This window comes from Anomaloglossus baeobatrachus, chromosome 9, assembly GCF_048569485.1.
Source record: "Anomaloglossus baeobatrachus isolate aAnoBae1 chromosome 9, aAnoBae1.hap1, whole genome shotgun sequence".
NCBI classification, from domain to species: domain Eukaryota; kingdom Metazoa; phylum Chordata; class Amphibia; order Anura; family Aromobatidae; genus Anomaloglossus; species Anomaloglossus baeobatrachus.
The window spans coordinates 201339478-201357713 of NC_134361.1; the positions used below are offsets into that span (position 1 = coordinate 201339478).

The window sequence follows — 18236 nt, forward strand, 5'->3', positions numbered from 1 at the left end:
CAGGTAGCAAGTGCCAGTGGTGGAAGGGCTCTCACACAGATGCTAATCTGAGAACAGCATGATGTAGGGGCCAAGACCCTGATTCCAGCGATGTATCACTTGCTGGTTTGCTAACTCTCATTTTGATACAATCACTGTTTTGCCTGCTGCAGATCTAGCAGAGCTCCGTGTATGACCCCACCACTGATTGGCAGCTTTCTGTGTACACTCTGCAGAAGTAGAAAGCTGCTAATCAGCGGTGGGGGGTGGAGTTACACAGAGCAGGATTAGGAGGCTCAATGCACCTAGTCCTGCAGTGATAAGCTCCTGCTGATAAAACACTGATTTTATTGAAAAAGCAACACACAGCCTAGTAAGTGACACATCACTGGAATCAGGGTCTCAGCCCCTACATCATACTGCTGAGGTTTACATACCAAAAACCTGCTACAAAAGATTCCCTTTAATCAATACGCAAATACAATATGAAGAGGGTCTTCGTCCACCACGTGAAGATTCATGCATTATTTCATACCTCTGTGAGGCAAATCCCGGGATATGAAGATGAATTATGACTCCAGTCATAATCCCTCATCACTCCCTGGCAGTGCCCCCTCCCTTCTTGTTCTCAGTGTTCCACTTACACCTCCATGGCCATGTCCTGTGATATGGAGATGAGGTGGTGTGGGAACAATGGACACAGGATGACTCCCTGCCGTCACCCTGTAGTAGGAGCTGCTAGCTAGTTAGCAAGGCTATGGAAATAGCCAGACAGAACGACTCCAGTAAAAAATGGTTCATATCTCGCAAGCCATATTTCCGATAAATATGGCAACCATAAAAATGGTGTCTCCGCATGTGGACGATGCCGGCACCCCCTTTTTATGGGAGCAGGACATTGGGAAATGCCCCAGGCGTGATATCAGCCAATGGGGAACTGGCAGACAGGTCATGAGTCCCCTCGTTCTGTAGCTAAATTCATAACTGTCACAATGAGAGCATTGGCGTCCGCCTACGACGCTCCCAGGCAAAGTTATGGCCAATATCCCCTTTGCTGGATAATTCTGATCCATGCAGGGGGAGTGGCAGTGCTTCCCTGTGAGGTCACTAAGGTAGGAGGGGACCTGGATCTGCCCAGGTTGATAACCCTACTTCGGCCATTTTCCAGTGTTCTTCTGCTCGGGGGCCTGGTTGGGAAAGACCTGTGAGGGAGTTCCTGGAAACCTGGTCTACAGCGCCCCTCTGTGGCCAGACGCAACAAGGTAACTGCTGGAACTGTGTATGCCTGTTTGTAACCCATGCTTTGATTGTAACTGTACTCTGACATAACTGTATATTCTGTAGATTCCCTATTGTATATATTGTAGTTCTAGTGTGCTTTAGGCTGATTAAATTATATAATTAATCTTGGGCTGTTCTGTTATCTCGATCTTGAATCCCACGTCTGTGTGTTCGGCTAATAGTTACCGTAAATCGGTTGGTGGCAGCGAATTGTGCCAAGGATTATTGTGGGGAGGCCAGTGAGATTCGGGGAGATTTTATATATTCCGCCCGCGGAGGTCGGGGGAATATATACCTTACTCTCACCGGGGACCCTTCAATAATCGGCATAAGTAGTATAGCGGCCTCCTTGCTTATGGTCGGGCAATTCCATAATTGGCCTGACTATAAGAGGGGCGCTAGAGAGCGCGTCACGTGCTCTGTCTGTCGGTCGGGAGGTATAAAGGAGGGGTGACCCCCACTTGTTACCCCCCGATTGTGACGTACTGGTAGCCAGCGCGGGGGATTTCTGAGTGACCCCCCCGGTGGTTTGTGACATATTGGTGGCATAGCGGTGGGATCGAGATAATAGTGTGTGTGAGTGTGAGACCCATACTCCCAGACACTAAAGACTGCCTGCAGCAGCTGTGGCTGCTGGGGTCTTCAGACTAGCTCAACACTAGAGTGTCAGAGTGCAGATACTGTAAGGTGTGTGGAGGCATCAGGTGTCAGTTCTGTGTCAGTGACCAAAAGTCTGCAAGAATGGCTGATGGCACCAGGAGCAGAGCTATGCAACTGGCCAATGCTAAGGCAGGAGCCGAAGAGAGGGAGGACGGTGCTGTGGACAGCAATGAGGAGGTTGCCCACGAGTCCTCCGGGAGCTCGACGCCAGAAAACCGTTCTGCCGAGGACATTGCACAACCTGGCAATTATGGACAAGATGAGGAGCAGCTCACCCAAGGTTCCTCAACGAGCCAGATGCCAGCCCTCCGCTCTGAAAGGGACAGTGAATCGCCTAGCTCTGCAGCGTGCCGCAGATCACCACGTGCCATTCCACCGAGCCTGGGAGGCTCGGATAGCCTTCTTCAAATGGCTATGGCCCTTCTCCAGGCTGGAGACCAGAAGGGCTACAAGGAACTCCTGGCAGAGCGCAGGGCAGAGCGGCAGGCAGCGCGTGACGCTGAGGCTGCGGAGCGGCACGCAGAGCGTGAGGCTGCGGAGCGAGAGCGGCAGGCAGCGCGTGAAGAGCGAGAGCGAGAGCGACAGGCAGACCGTGACTACCAGCTGCAGCTAGCTCAGCTCCGGCCCTCATCAGCCACATGTGACCTTCGAGACACCAAACTTCCAAAGGTCCGTGTTGAGGACTTCCCAGTGCTGGAGAAGGATGGAGACTTGGACTCTTTCTTGACTGCTTTTGAACGGACTTGCCTGCAGCACCATCTGGACAAGGACCAGTGGGCCAAATACCTGACCCCCCGTTTAAGGGGTAAGGCCCTGGATATCCTTGGGGACTTGCCTGCTGAGGCAGATCAGGGCTACGACACCATCAAGCGGGCCCTGATCCAACAGTACAAACTCACCCCGGAGTCCTACCGCAAGAAGTTCCGGAGCCTACAGAAGGGACCAAAGGACTCCTGGGCTGACCACAGGCGGGCACTTGCCCGAGCTGCCGACCACTGGACCCAAGGCCTGCAGCTTTCCACCGGACCAGAGATCCTGGACTTGGTCATCACGGAGCAACTCTTGTGGAACTGCCCTGAGGATCTCCGCCAGTTCATCCGAGACCAGAAGCCAAAGGGGTCCACGGCTACAGCTGCCCTGGCCGATGACTACACCAACAACCGGGCCCCTGAGGCCAGGAGAGCGGCCACCAGCAGCACCTGGAGAGGGGGTAAGATGAATTCTGCGACTGCCCCACCTGCCCCTAGACTGCAGGGGGTGTCCCCCTCAACTCCCCTCTCCAGGCCCGTGGCAGAGCCAAGACGGTGCCACCAGTGCAACCTACCTGGACACTTCAAGGCCATGTGCCCTCAGCGTCCCAAGGCCCCGGCTCCGTCCCCGTCCCAAGGGCCGCCCAAGGTGTATTGTGTGGGTGGGGGTGGTGGTAGGTCCCTGGACAGCTTCCAACCTGTCACCGTCGGCCGGTCTGTGACCATAGGACTGCGAGACAGCGCCTCGGAGGTGACTCTGGTGCGGCCTGAGATGGTGTCCCCCCAAGACTTGATCCCTGGAAAAACCCTCGCTGTCTCCGGGATTGGAGGCATTGACCCGGCGCTGCCTGTTGCTGACATTTATGTGGACTGGGGCGCAGGGCGAGGGGTGAGGGAGGTGGGGGTAACTGATCGGATCCCTGCAAACGTGCTACTTGGGACAGATTTGGGGCAGATAACCTCCCAGTTTGGGCCCCAACCAAGGGCTGAACCTTCAGCCAGTACTGACATGCCTCCGGACAATGTTAATGTGTTATCTATGAATGATGTAAGGGAGGAGGGAGTGAACTCTGATATTTCTGCTTGCATAGACACCATAGACACACACTCAGCTGCAGCTGTGACAGGGGAGGGGGTCAGAGAAAGGTGTGACAATGCCTCTACAAGTAACCAGCCTGTGAGCTGGGATCTGTTGCCCTCTGCAGGGATAAGCAGAGAGCAGGGTGCTGCAGGGGGAGGACCAGTGTGTGGGGTGGGGGCTACCACAGCAAATGTGGGGTCCCCAGAGATTTCACAGCGGGGTTCTGTTGCTGCAGGAGGGGAACAGGCAGGTGAGATTGGGGCCGGTCCAGGAGCGGAAGTGCTCCCAGGTAAGATCTCGGTGCATGGTTCCCCCACAACCGGGGTGTCAGGAAGCCAGGTAGGTCTGCCTGAACCGGCGACTTGGTCAGGAACGGAGGAGGAGCAGGCACGACCCACGGTCGCAGCGGCTGTGGCCGCTGTCACCCGCAGTGGGAGTGCTGGAAGCCAAGGGGCCTCCCGGAGGTCCGATAGCTCTTCCCCTTCTGACCAAGTGGCAGCCGAGTCAGGTGGAGGCCAGGACACAGGTCCCGGGGTACTGACTGAAGATGTGACAGTCTCGTCGATTCTGGCCACATCTAGTCAGGGGTTTCAGGCAGCGTTAGAAGCTGACGACAGCCTGAAAGCTCTTAAGGAGCAGGCGGCACAGCCTCCCTCGGACTCGGACCCGGAGCGAGTGGTCTGGGACCAAGGACGGCTGTACCGGGCCACGGTCCAGCAGGGTTCACCGGAGGCGTGGCCCAGGGACCGACAGTTGGTGGTACCCTATCCGTTCCGGACGGAGTTGTTGCGGATCGCACATGAGATTCCGATGGCCGGACACCTAGGGATCGCTAAGACCAAGGCCAGGTTAAACCAGCATTTCTACTGGCCAAAAATGGGGGCCGATGTGGCTGCCTACTGCCGTTCGTGTGAAACCTGTCAGAGAGTGGGGAAGGCGGGGCCACGCCCCAAAGCCCCACTGGTATCTCTGCCCATCATCGATGAGCCTTTCAGGAGGGTGGCTGTGGATCTGGTCGGCCCGCTGGCCATCCCCAGCAGCTCCGGGAAACGCTTCATACTGACGGTAGTGGACTATGCCACCCGGTACCCAGAAGCAGTGGCCTTGTCGTCCATTCGGGCTGACAAGGTGGCCACCGCATTGCTGGAGATTTTCTCCCGAGTGGGTTTTCCCCAGGAAATGCTCACTGACCGGGGGACCCAATTCATGTCCCAGCTGATGGAGGCCCTCTGTAAGCAAGTCCAGGTGCGACATCTGGTGGCCAGCCCGTACCATCCACAGACTAATGGCCTGTGCGAGCGGTTCAATGGCACCTTAAAGCAGATGCTTAAGATGTTGGTCGACTCCCATGGGCGTGACTGGGAGCGGTATCTCCCACACCTGTTATTTGCTTACCGGGAGGTTCCACAGGCCTCAACAGGATTCTCACCGTTTGAGCTCCTGTACGGGCGACGTGTGCGGGGCCCCCTGGCTCTGGTGAAAGAGGCTTGGGAAGGGGATTTGGCCACCCCTGGAGTGTCGGTTATCGAGTATGTCATGCGCTTCCGGGACAAAATGCAGGCCTTGACGCAACTGGTACACGACAATATGGCTCAAGCCCAGGCCGATCAGAAGCGTTGGTACGACCAGAACGCTTGTGAGAGGACCTACCAAGTGGGTCAAGAGGTGTGGGTACTGGTCCCCGTACCACAGGACAAGCTTCAGGCAGCCTGGGAAGGCCCATACCTCGTGTACCAGCAGCTCAACCCTGTAACGTACCTGGTCACCCTGGACCCTGCCCGTGGAAGGCGGAAGCCCTTCCATGTGAACATGATGAAGGCACATCATGAGCGGGAGGCATGTGCGCTCCCCGTGTGCAACCTGCCCGAGGAGGGAGAAGCGGAAACCCTCTTGGATATGCTAGCCCAGGTTAGGGCAGGCGGATCCATTGAGGATGTGGAGGTTGGCCACCAGCTCTTGGAAGACCAACGGTCCCAGCTGTGGGCCACCCTCCTCCCCTTCCGGGGGTTGTTTACCAACCAGCCCGGAAGGACTGACTTGGCTGTCCATCACGTGGACACTGGGGATCATCCCCCGATCCGGCGTTCAGCATATCGGGTCTCCCTGGAGGTGCAGCAACACATGCGCCAGGAGATTGACGAGATGCTGAAGCTGGGGGTGATCCAGGCATCCAACAGCGCTTGGGCCTCGCCTGTAGTCCTCGTCCCTAAGAAGGACCGAACCACTCGGTTCTGCGTGGACTACAGGGGGCTCAATGCGGTCACGGTCGCCGATGCGTACCCAATGCCACGCATCGATGACCTGCTCGATCAGTTGGCCGGGGCTCAGTACCTGACCATCATGGATCTGAGCCGGGGATATTGGCAGATCCCCCTGACTCGCAAGGCCAGGGAACGCTCTGCCTTTATTACCCCATTTGGACTGTACGAGTCCACGGTGATGCCATTCGGGATGAGGAATGCCCCTGCCACTTTCCAGCGGATGGTCAACACCCTGCTCAAGGGACTTGAAGGGTACGCGGCCGCGTACCTGGATGACATTGCCGTCTTCAGTCCCACCTGGGAAGATCACCTAGAGCATCTAGCACAGGTGCTCAGGCGGGTCCACCGGGCAGGTTTGACCATCAAGCCGGGAAAGTGTCAGCTGGCCATGAGCGAGGTCCAGTACCTCGGTCACCGGGTAGGTGGGAGAACACTGAAGCCCGAGCCTGAGAAAGTGGAAGCCATTGCATCCTGGCCCACCCCCAGGACCAAGAAGCAGGTGATGTCCTTCTTGGGGACCGCGGGGTACTATAGGAGGTTTGTTCCATGCTATAGTAGCCTGGCAAAGCCCTTGACGGACCTCACCAAGAAGAAGCTGCCCTCTGCAGTCGATTGGACAATGGACTGCGAGACAGCCTTCCGGGCCCTAAAGGACGCCCTGTCCAGCCCGCCCGTGCTACAGGCAGCCGACTTCACGCGGCCGTTTGTAGTACAGACCGACGCCAGTGACTTCGGCCTCGGTGCGGTGCTCAGCCAGGTGGACTCTGCGAGCCAAGAGCACCCAGTCTTGTACCTGAGCAGGAAGCTGTTACCAAGGGAAGTTGCCTATTCCACGATGGAGAAGGAGTGCCTGGCCATAGTGTGGGCCCTGCAGCGTCTGCAACCCTATCTATACGGGCGCCACTTCATCGTGGAGACGGACCACAATCCCCTCAGCTGGTTGCACACCGTCTCTGGGACGAATGGGCGATTGTTGCGATGGAGCCTTGCGCTCCAGCAATACAACTTCACCATTCGCCACAAAAGGGGCCGTGACCACGGTAACGCAGACGGGCTGTCCCGACAAGGAGAGGTCGCGGACGGGCGCACGGGGGAACACCGGAGTGTGCTGCCCCCTAGCGCCCTCAAAAGGGGGGAGGTGTGAGGCAAATCCCGGGATATGAAGATGAATTATGACTCCAGTCATAATCCCTCATCACTCCCTGGCAGTGCCCCCTCCCTTCTTGTTCTCAGTGTTCCACTTACACCTCCATGGCCATGTCCTGTGATATGGAGATGAGGTGGTGTGGGAACAATGGACACAGGATGACTCCCTGCCGTCACCCTGTAGTAGGAGCTGCTAGCTAGTTAGCAAGGCTATGGAAATAGCCAGACAGAACGACTCCAGTAAAAAATGGTTCATATCTCGCAAGCCATATTTCCGATAAATATGGCAACCATAAAAATGGTGTCTCCGCATGTGGACGATGCCGGCACCCCCTTTTTATGGGAGCAGGACATTGGGAAATGCCCTAGGCGTGATATCAGCCAATGGGGAACTGGCAGACAGGTCATGAGTCCCCTCGTTCTGTAGCTAAATTCATAACTGTCACAATGAGAGCATTGGCGTCCGCCTACGACGCTCCCAGGCAAAGTTATGGCCAATATCCCCTTTGCTGGATAATTCTGATCCATGCAGGGGGAGTGGCAGTGCTTCCCTGTGAGGTCACTAAGGTAGGAGGGGACCTGGATCTGCCCAGGTTGATAACCCTACTTCGGCCATTTTCCAGTGTTCTTCTGCTCGGGGGCCTGGTTGGGAAAGACCTGTGAGGGAGTTCCTGGAAACCTGGTCTACAGCGCCCCTCTGTGGCCAGACGCAACAAGGTAACTGCTGGAACTGTGTATGCCTGTTTGTAACCCATGCTTTGATTGTAACTGTACTCTGACATAACTGTATATTCTGTAGATTCCCTATTGTATATATTGTAGTTCTAGTGTGCTTTAGGCTGATTAAATTATATAATTAATCTTGGGCTGTTCTGTTATCTCGATCTTGAATCCCACGTCTGTGTGTTCGGCTAATAGTTACCGTAAATCGGTTGGTGGCAGCGAATTGTGCCAAGGATTATTGTGGGGAGGCCAGTGAGATTCGGGGAGATTTTATATATTCCGCCCGCGGAGGTCGGGGGAATATATACCTTACTCTCACCGGGGACCCTTCAATAATCGGCATAAGTAGTATAGCGGCCTCCTTGCTTATGGTCGGGCAATTCCATAATTGGCCTGACTATAAGAGGGGCGCTAGAGAGCGCGTCACGTGCTCTGTCTGTCGGTCGGGAGGTATAAAGGAGGGGTGACCCCCACTTGTTACCCCCCGATTGTGACGTACTGGTAGCCAGCGCGGGGGATTTCTGAGTGACCCCCCCGGTGGTTTGTGACAACCTCTTTTGAAGAAATACTTTGAAAGGAACATCAGCTACAAGAATAGTCAACCACCTAAAACGATCTGGTTCCTCCGCCATCTAAGGCATAATGGGGGCAGAATTGAACAATTAAGACCCTATTTGACTCCTTACCCCCAACTCTCAGGCTAAACCTCCATTTTTGTCTCCCCAGGAACGTGGAATCTCTTGATTTGTCTCATAATCGTTTGGTTCATGTTCCATCATTTTTGCCCCGAGGAGCCAAACAAGTCATCCTACATCACAACCAGATCGAGCTGATCCCCGGCTATGTATTTGCTCACATGAAACCTGGACTGGAATTTCTTCATCTATCGCACAATAATTTACGGGATGATGGCGTCCATGCCGTGTCATTTTTTGGCCTCTACAAATCCCTTAATGAACTCTTGTTGGATAATAACCAGTTCCTAAGCATCCCACGTGGCATCCTCAACTTGAAGTCCCTGCAGGTCCTCCGGCTCAGCTTCAATAAAATAAGGTGATGTACATCTGAATATATTGGGGGTTTTTTCCAATTTTTTTTGCCATATCAGGGCTACCACCAGACATTCCTGTGCCCCAAACAATCAAATGGCTAGTACTTCATGAGAGTTTGCTCCATAGTGGGTAAGCAAAATATAAAACTGCACTTCTTTAGCTTAAATTCACCATCCTTTTGTGTTGTGTGCACAAATATATACCAGCAGTGAATAAACTAATACTATAAATATACACCAGCAGTAAATAAACTAATACCATAAATATATACCAGCAGTGACTAAACTAATACCATAAATATATACCAGCAGTAATTAAACTAATACTATAAATATACACCAGCAGTAAATAAACTAATACCATAAATATATACCAGCAGTGACTAAACTAATACTATAAATATACACCAGCAGTGACTAAACTAATACTACAAATATATACCAGCAGTGACTAAACTAATACTATAAATATATACCAGCAGTAATTAAAATAATACTATAAATATACACCAGCAGTGAATAAACTAATACTATAAATATATACCAGCAGTGAATAAACTAATACTATAAATATACACCAGCAGTAAATAAACTAATACCATAAATATATACCAGCAGTGAATAAACTAATACCATAAATATATACCAGCAGTGACTAAACTAATACTATAAATATATGCCAGCAGTAATTAAAATAATACTATAAATATACACCAGCAGTGAATAAACTAATACTATAAATATATACCAGCAGTGAATAAACTACCATAAATATATACCAGCAGTGACTAAACTCCTACTATAAATATACACCAGCAGTGACTAAACTCCTACTATAAATATATACTAGCAGTGACTAAACTCCTACTATAAATATATACCAGCAGTGAATAATCTCCTACCATAAATATATACCAGCAGTGACTAAACTCCTACTATAAATATATAGCAGCAGTGACTAAACTCCTACTATAAATATATAGCAGCAGTGACTAAACTCCTACTATAAATATATACTAGCAGTGACTAAACTCCTACTATAAATATATACCAGCAGTGACTAAACTCCTACTATAAATATATACTAGCAGTGACTAAACTCCTACTATAAATATATACTAGCAGTGACTAAACTCCTACTATAAATATATACCAGCAGTGACTAAACTCCTACTATAAATATATACTAGCAGTGACTAAACTCCTACTATAAATATATACCAGCAGTGACTAAACTCCTACTATAAATATATACCAGCAGTGACTAAACTCCTACTATAAATATATACCAGCAGTGACTAAACTACTACTATAAATATACACCAGCAGTGAATAAACTAATACTATAAATATATACCAGCAGTGACTAAACTCCTACTATAAATATATACTAGCAGTGACTAAACTCCTACTATAAATATATACCAGCAGTGACTAAACTCCTACTATAAATATATAGCAGCAATGAATAAACTACTATAAATATATACCAGCAATGAATAAACTACTACTCTAAATATATACCAACAGTAAATAAACTAATACTATAAATATATACCAGCAGTGAATAAACTACTACTATAAATATATACCAGCAGTGAATAAACTACTACTATAAATATACACCAGCAGTGAATAAACTAATACTATAACTATATACCAGCAGTGAATAAACTATGACTATATACACTATATACAAGCAGTGAATAAACTACTATAAATATATACCAGCAGTGAACTAATACTATAAATATATACCAGCAGTGAATAAACTAATATTATAAATATATACCAGCTGTAAATAAACTAATACCATAAATATATATCAGCAGTGAATAAACTACTACTGTAAATACAGTATATATCAGCAGTGAATAAAATACAATAAATATATACCAGCATTAAATAAACTAATACTATAAATATATACCAGCAATGTATAAACTACTATAAATATATATATATCAACAGTGAATAAACTACTATTCTAAATATATACTAGCAGTGAATAAACTGATACAAGAGAACATATACCATCAGTGAATAAACTACTACCATAAATATATACAAACAGTGAATAAACTACTACCATATATATATATACTAACAGTGAATAAACTACTACCATAAATATATACCAGCAGTTACTAAACTACCTTGAAGATATACCATCAGTGAATAAGCTACCATAAATATATACCAGCAGTGAATAATCTCCTATCATAAATATATACCAGCAGTGAATAAACTACTACTATAAATATATACCAACAGTGAATAAACTACTACCATAAATATATACCAGCAGTGACTAAACTACTACTATAAATATATACCAGCAGTGACTAAACTACTACTATAAATATATACCAGCTGTGAATAAACTAATACTATAAATATATACCAGCAGCGAATAAACTCCTACTATAAATATATACCAGCAGCGAATAAACTATTACTATAAATATATACCAGCAGTGAATAAACTATGACTATAATATATACCAGCAGTGAATAAACTACTACTATAAATATATACCAGCTGTGAATAAAATACTACTATAAATATATACCAGCAGTGAATAAAATACTACTATAAATATATACCAGCTGTGAATAAACTCCTACTATAAATATATACCAGCAGCGAATAAACTATTACTATAAATATATACCAGCAGTGAATAAACTACTACTATAAATATATACCAGCAGTGAATAAACTACCATAAATATATACCAGCAGTGACTAAACTATTAGTATAAATGCTGTACTAGCAGTGAATAAACTACTACTATAAATATATACCAGCAGTGAATAAACTATTAGTATAAATGCTGTACTAGCAGTGAATAAACTGCCACAAATATATGCTGGATGATAAATGTGTCTCACCCTCATCCCCTTTTGTCTTACTTTACGCCATCTTTTGGTTGGCACATTTTTTGGCGCCAAAATTTTGGCACAACGCAACACGTTAAACTGTGCCACTTTTTCGATTAAGCCATGCAGACACTGTGTGAAGCAGAATTTCGGCACTTTTTCACTTAGTAAATCTGCTCCATTGTAGCCAAGGATCTCAATTTAGCGAAAAACTTAAATGGGAAAGCATTGTGCAGACGTCAACATCCCTCGGAGCTCTGGTTAATCCATTGCGCGGAAATGGAAAGGTGTAAAACTAGACCCTGGGGTGAGATCACGCCGTCCTTCCCTAAGAGACACTAAACCTAAATCCTATTTTAACTAGTCTAGAGGACACTTGAGTGCGATTTATTCCCTGTCATCCGTCATTCAGGCTGTAGAGATAGATACCCGAGTGTTCCTCAGTGGGATTCTTGATGGGAAGTCCAGAGACATGTCTGCTCCGTGACCACCGCGTAATCTCACATATGTTCACCACTGAGGCTACACTTTCCATACATACTGTATGTATGGGACTCTAGTGGACTCTTTTTTATAGCTTTTTTGTTTTAGTGCCTTGTTTAAAAGCAGAAATGTTACTACACATCCAGCTGTGACCTTCACTAAAGATGGAGGCCAAGTGGGCGCAGTGAAGGATGAGGATATGTAGAAGGCAACGACCTCAAGTGCAATGCGCTAAACACATGGTTTATGTAACTTTTTGGACCAGAATTAGAAAAATATCATTACAGAGTAACATTCATTTTAATTTTTATTTCATAAATCAAAAGTATACATGAAAATAAGAAACTTTATAATATATTATATCAGAGAAATCTGCTTCTTTCTCCTCCGGGACTGATCTGATTCGTCTTCAAATTTTCCCATTACTGAGATAGGAGATGATAGTTGGTGCTTTTAAAATTCTATGAAGTAGAGAGGAGCTAGAGGCAGACACAGACATTCTGCTGCAAGTTCTCCTGACGGGAGGAGCTAGAGGCAGTCACAGGCATTTTGCTGCAAGTTCTCCTGACGGGAGGAGCTAGAGGCAGTCACAGGCATTTTGCTGCAAGTTCTCCTGAATAGGAGGAGCTAGAGGCAAACACAGACATTCTGCTGCACGTTCTCCTGAAGGGGAAGAGCTAGAGGCAGACACAGACATTCTGCTGCAAGTTCTCCTGAAGGGGAGGAGCTAGAGGCAGACACAGACATTCCGTTGTAAGTTCTCCTGAGAAGAGGAGCTAGAAGCAGGCACAAATGTTCTACTGCAAGTTCGCCTGAGGGAAGGAGCCAGAGGCAGACACAGACATTGTGCTGCAAGTTTTCCTGAGAGGGAAGAGCTATAGGTCGACACAGACATTTTGCTGAAAGTACTCCTGAAGGGGATTGGCTAAAAGCAGACACAGGCATTTTGCTGCAAGTCCCCCTGAGAGGGAGGAGCTAGAGGCCGACACAGACATTTTGCTGCAAGTCCCCCTGAGAGGGAGGAGCTAGAGGCTGACAGATATTTTGCTGCAAGTTCTTCTGAGGGGGGTGAGCTTGAGGCAAAGACAGACATTTTGCTGCAAGTTCTCCTGAGGGGATGAGCTTGAGGCCGACATACATTTTGCTGCAAGTTCTCTTGAGGACTTGGAGCTAGAGGCCGACACCGACATTCTGCTGCAAGTCCTTGAACTTAAATATACGGTATATACGCAGGAAGTATATTTAACAGGTCTCCTGAGGGGAGGAGCTACAGGCTGACACAAAGATTTTGCTGCAAGTTCTCTGAGGAGAGGAGCAAAAGGCCAACACAGATATTTTGCTGAAAATTCTCCTGAAGGGGAGAAACTAGAGGCCAACACAGACTTTTGCTTCAAGTTCTCCTGAGGGGGAGAAACTAGAGGCCAACACAGACATTTTACTGCACGTTCCCTGAGGGGAGGAGCTTGAGGCAGACATAGACATTCTGCTGCAAGTTCTCCTGAAGTGAGAATTAGAGTTCTCCATAGAACATTATGAGCACCAATTGTCATCTAGAAAAATGTAATGGAAAATTAGATTTTTCTCAGAAGATACTGTATATTACAATGTTTTTTTTACTTTAACATGTACTATTGAGATATATATATATATTTTATATATATATATATATATATATATAAAAAAAGTAGAGCCAGTTAACCTTTAATAGAAAAAATTGGCTAAAAACTAAATAAACCTTGTCTTCATGGCCTCCCCAACAGAAAATTTTTCAGGATTTTCTTAGGTGAGAGATGAAATTATCAAGATATCATCTGTGGAAATCAAGAAAACATGATCTTTTGGGGGTCTGTGAGGCCTGGAGTATGGGGAGACCCCCTAAGGATTTCTTCTTCATCCCGCTGACTGGTATGGGTTTGGGAATGGATCCTCACTGACCACGTGATGTCGGCCTAACAATGTGTTAATAGAGACATACCCAAAATATTAGTATTTTCAAGAAATTTAGAGTTTAACCACCTTCAGATGTCTTGAGTCGTCTGCTTACACATGGCGTCATGCAGTTTTACTAAATATTTGGTTGAAGGTTGTTGAGCGATCTTTGCCAGTACATAAAGTTGTTATGTTGCGTTCTTCTGGATTGTACCAAGTGGCCCCCTGTAGATACAGATATAGCCAATGCAGGATCTGGGTCCTATCAAACAACACAAAAACAAACAAGTCAAAAAAGCGAATAAAGGCTAAATACCAAAAAGTGCAGCCATAAAGACATGCAATATGTTTAATTAAAGAGGGTTGTCCTCCTTTGGGGACAATTTTTATTCCTTAAATGATTGGATGGTAGATGTCGAGAAGGTCAGGGCAGGCCACGCTCTCATAATGGTAGATGTTGAGAAGGTCAGGGCAGGCAGCGCTTTTTCATAATGGTAGATGTTGAGGTCAGGGCAGGCAATGCTCTCTCATAATGGTATATTTTGAGAAGGTCAGGGCAGGCGACACTCTCTCATAATGGTAGATGTCAAGAAGGTCAAGCCAGGCAGCGCTTTCTCATAATGGTAGCTGTCAGGAAACTCTCAGCAGGCAGCGCTTTCTCATAATGGTAGATGTCGAGAAGGTCAAGGCAGGGAGTGCTCTCTCATAATGGTAGATGTTGAGAAGGTCAGGACAGGCAGCACTCTCTCATAATGTTAGATGTAGAGAAGGTCAGGGCAGGCAAAGCTCTCTCATAATGGTAAATGTCAAGAAGGTCAGGGCAGGCAGCGCTTTCTCATAATGGTAGATGTCGAGAAGGTCAAGGCAGGGAGTGCTCTCTCATAATGGTAGATGTCGAGAAGGTCAGGACAGGCAGCACTCTCTCATAATGTTAGATATAGAGAAGGTCAGGGCAGGCAAAGCTCTCTCATAATGGTAAATGTCAAGAAGGTCAGGGCAGGCAGCGCTTTCTCATAATGGTAGATGTCAAGAAGGTCAGGGTAGGCGCCACTCTCCCATAATGGCAGATGTAAAAAAAATCATGGCAGGCAGCACTTTCTCATAATGGCAGATGTCAAGAAGGTCAAGGCAGGCAGTGCTCTCCATAATGGTAAATGTCAAGAAGGTCAGAGCAGGCAGTGCTCTCTCATAATGGTACATGTTGAGAAGGTCAGAGCAGGTAGTTCTCTCTCATAATGGTAGATGTCGAGAAGGTAAAGGCGGGGAGTGCTCTCTCATAATGGTAGATGTCGAGAAGGTTAGGGCAGCCAGTGCGCTCTCATAATGGTAGATGTCAAGAAGGTCAGGGCAGGCAGTTGCTCTCCATAATGGTAAATGTCGAAAAGGTCAGGGCAGGCAGCGCTCTCTTATAATGGTAGATATCGAGAAGGTCAGGGCAGGTAGTTCTCTCTCATAATGGTACATGTTGAGAAGGTCAGGGCAGGTAGTTCTCTCTCTTAATGGTACATGTTGAGAAGGTCAGGGCAGGTAGTTCTCTCACATAATGGTACATATTGAGAAGGTCAGGGCAGGTGGCACTCTCTCATAATGGCAGTTGTTGAGAAGATCAGTGCAGGCAGCACTCTCTCATAATAGTAGATGTCGAGAAGGTTAGGGCAGGCAGTGCTCTCTTATAATAGTAGATGTTGTGAAGGTCAGGGCAGGCAGTGCTCTCTTATAATAGTAGATGTCGAGAAGGTCAGAGCAGATAGTTCTCTCTCATAATGGTACATATCGAGAAGGGGAGGGCAGGTAGTTCTCTCTCATAATGGTAGATGTCGAGAAGGTAAAGGCGGGGAGTGCTCTCTCATAATGGTAGATGTCGAGAAGGTTAGGGCAGCCAGTGCGCTCTCATAATGGTAGATGTCAAGAAGGTCAGGGCAGGCAGTTGCTCTCCATAATGGTAAATGTCGAAAAGGTCAGGGCAGGCAGCGCTCTCTTATAATGGTAGATATCGAGAAGGTCAGGGCAGGTAGTTCTCTCTCATAATGGTACATGTTGAGAAGGTCAGGGCAGGTAGTTCTCTCTCTTAATGGTACATGTTGAGAAGGTCAGGGCAGGTAGTTCTCTCACATAATGGTACATATTGAGAAGGTCAGGGCAGGTGGCACTCTCTCATAATGGCAGTTGTTGAGAAGATCAGTGCAGGCAGCACTCTCTCATAATAGTAGATGTCGAGAAGGTTAGGGCAGGCAGTGCTCTCTTATAATAGTAGATGTTGTGAAGGTCAGGGCAGGCAGTGCTCTCTTATAATAGTAGATGTCGAGAAGGTCAGAGCAGATAGTTCTCTCTCATAATGGTACATATCGAGAAGGGCAGGGCAGGTGGCACTCTCTCATAATGGTAGATGTCGAGCAGGTCAGGGCAGGCAGCGGACAGGTAGACATGATCATAAAACAAAACCTTTTGAACCTTGCATAGACAAGGAGTGAATGGGAAGTGTTCTTTTTCCTTACCCAACATCCATTAAACCGCGGATGTTAGAGGCACCTATATGGAGCGGGCTCAGGAGCTGACCTCTAACCGCAGCAATCGGAGCGGAGCAGAAATAACTTTTTTTTTTATAATCCACAGGTATGTGCCTCTGAATTCAATCTGTGATACCAGAATATCCGAAGACTCCAACCTGGTCTCCGTGCACCTGGAGAACAACTATATCAACCGACGCCTGATTCCACCGACCGCGCTTTCCTGCATCAAAACCTACTACAGCGTCATCCTGCGGCCTCAGCATGAGGAATACGAAGACGAGGAATACTGAAGACGGGGTCGTCGTATAAACCAGAGCATTACCTACTAATGTGTAAAGAAGGGGGACTGAACATGAGTGCAGGCAACCATACTGTTACCATATTGTTACACGGCCAGTGATGCCACTTGTGGAGACGTAGTACAGAGGGCTGAGTGCTGGTGCTCACGCCCAACAACTTTATATAAAGATATTAATAAAGATTTATTGTGAAGTGGATTACTGACTGGCGACTCAACGCAAATGGGGCAGATTTACCAATTTTGGCCTAAATTTAAAAATGTGCCAAATTTTTCAGTTAGGGATGAGCGAATCCAAATAGTAAAGTTCAAGGCTCGGGTGTCCAGGTCTTGGACTTCTTCAAAAAAAGTCAGCTTGCGAGTTTGGATAGTGTTTGTATGCTAATAAAGTTTGTTGAAAGGCTGTGGCATAGCCAATCAACAACCTTTATTGCAAGGGGAACATGCTTGTATGCTGCAGTGAACAATAAAGAAAAAAAATGATAAATGACGTGTGCTCCCACCTATTTTTGATAACTAGGGCAGGTAAAGCAGACAGCTGCGTGTTGCAACCGCACTAGTGCAATTGGAAAGAGCCAGAATAATAGACGTGCCACTTCTAGGGCGGCTGCGGGATGCTATTTTTAGGCTGGGGAGGGTCAAATAGCCATTGGCTTTCCTAAACTTATAATACTGCAGCTGTCAGCTTTATCTTTGCTGGTTATCAAAAATAGAGTGGATCCCATGCAATTTAATTTTATTATTTAAATAAATAATTTAAAAAAAAGGAGTGGACTCCGACCAGTTTTGATAACCAGCCATGGTAAAGCCAATGGCTATGTGGCCCTCCTCAGCCTAAAAGTAGCAGCCCACAGCTGCCCCAGAAGTGACACATCCAGTATTCTGGCACTTTGCCTGACCCTTCCCAATTGCCCTGGTGCGGGAACAATCAGAGTAATAGTATTGTGGTTAATGTCAGCTGTGAATTTTAAGCTGGCATCAAGCCCAGGGGTTAGTAATGGAGAGGTGTCAATCAGACCCACCCATTACTAACCTGGCAAGTGTAGAGAAAAAAAAACACACAAAGGGTAAAAAAGTTCATTTGAATAAACACTCCCCCACACTCCCTCGTTCACCATTTTAATACATAAAAAAAACTTTGAAATTCCGACGTAATCAATTTGGTGAATAAACACCCCTCCACAATCCCTCGTTCACCAAT

At 47.1% G+C, this 18236-nt stretch overlaps 1 protein-coding gene across 2 annotated transcripts in view; it reads left to right on the forward strand.

Annotated features, from left to right (window-relative positions):
• LOC142250678 (uncharacterized) overlaps positions 1-17229 on the forward strand; it is a 123766-nt gene extending 106537 nt beyond the window's left edge. For both annotated transcript variants that reach the window (XM_075322871.1, XM_075322872.1), the window contains exons 9-10: positions 8607-8933; positions 16841-17229. In XM_075322871.1, the coding sequence (XP_075178986.1) occupies positions 8607-8933; positions 16841-17027 (514 nt within the window). In that variant the 3' untranslated portion in view covers positions 17028-17229. The remainder of the gene's footprint in view (positions 1-8606; positions 8934-16840) is intronic.
• Positions 17230-18236: the final 1007 nt, after the last annotated feature.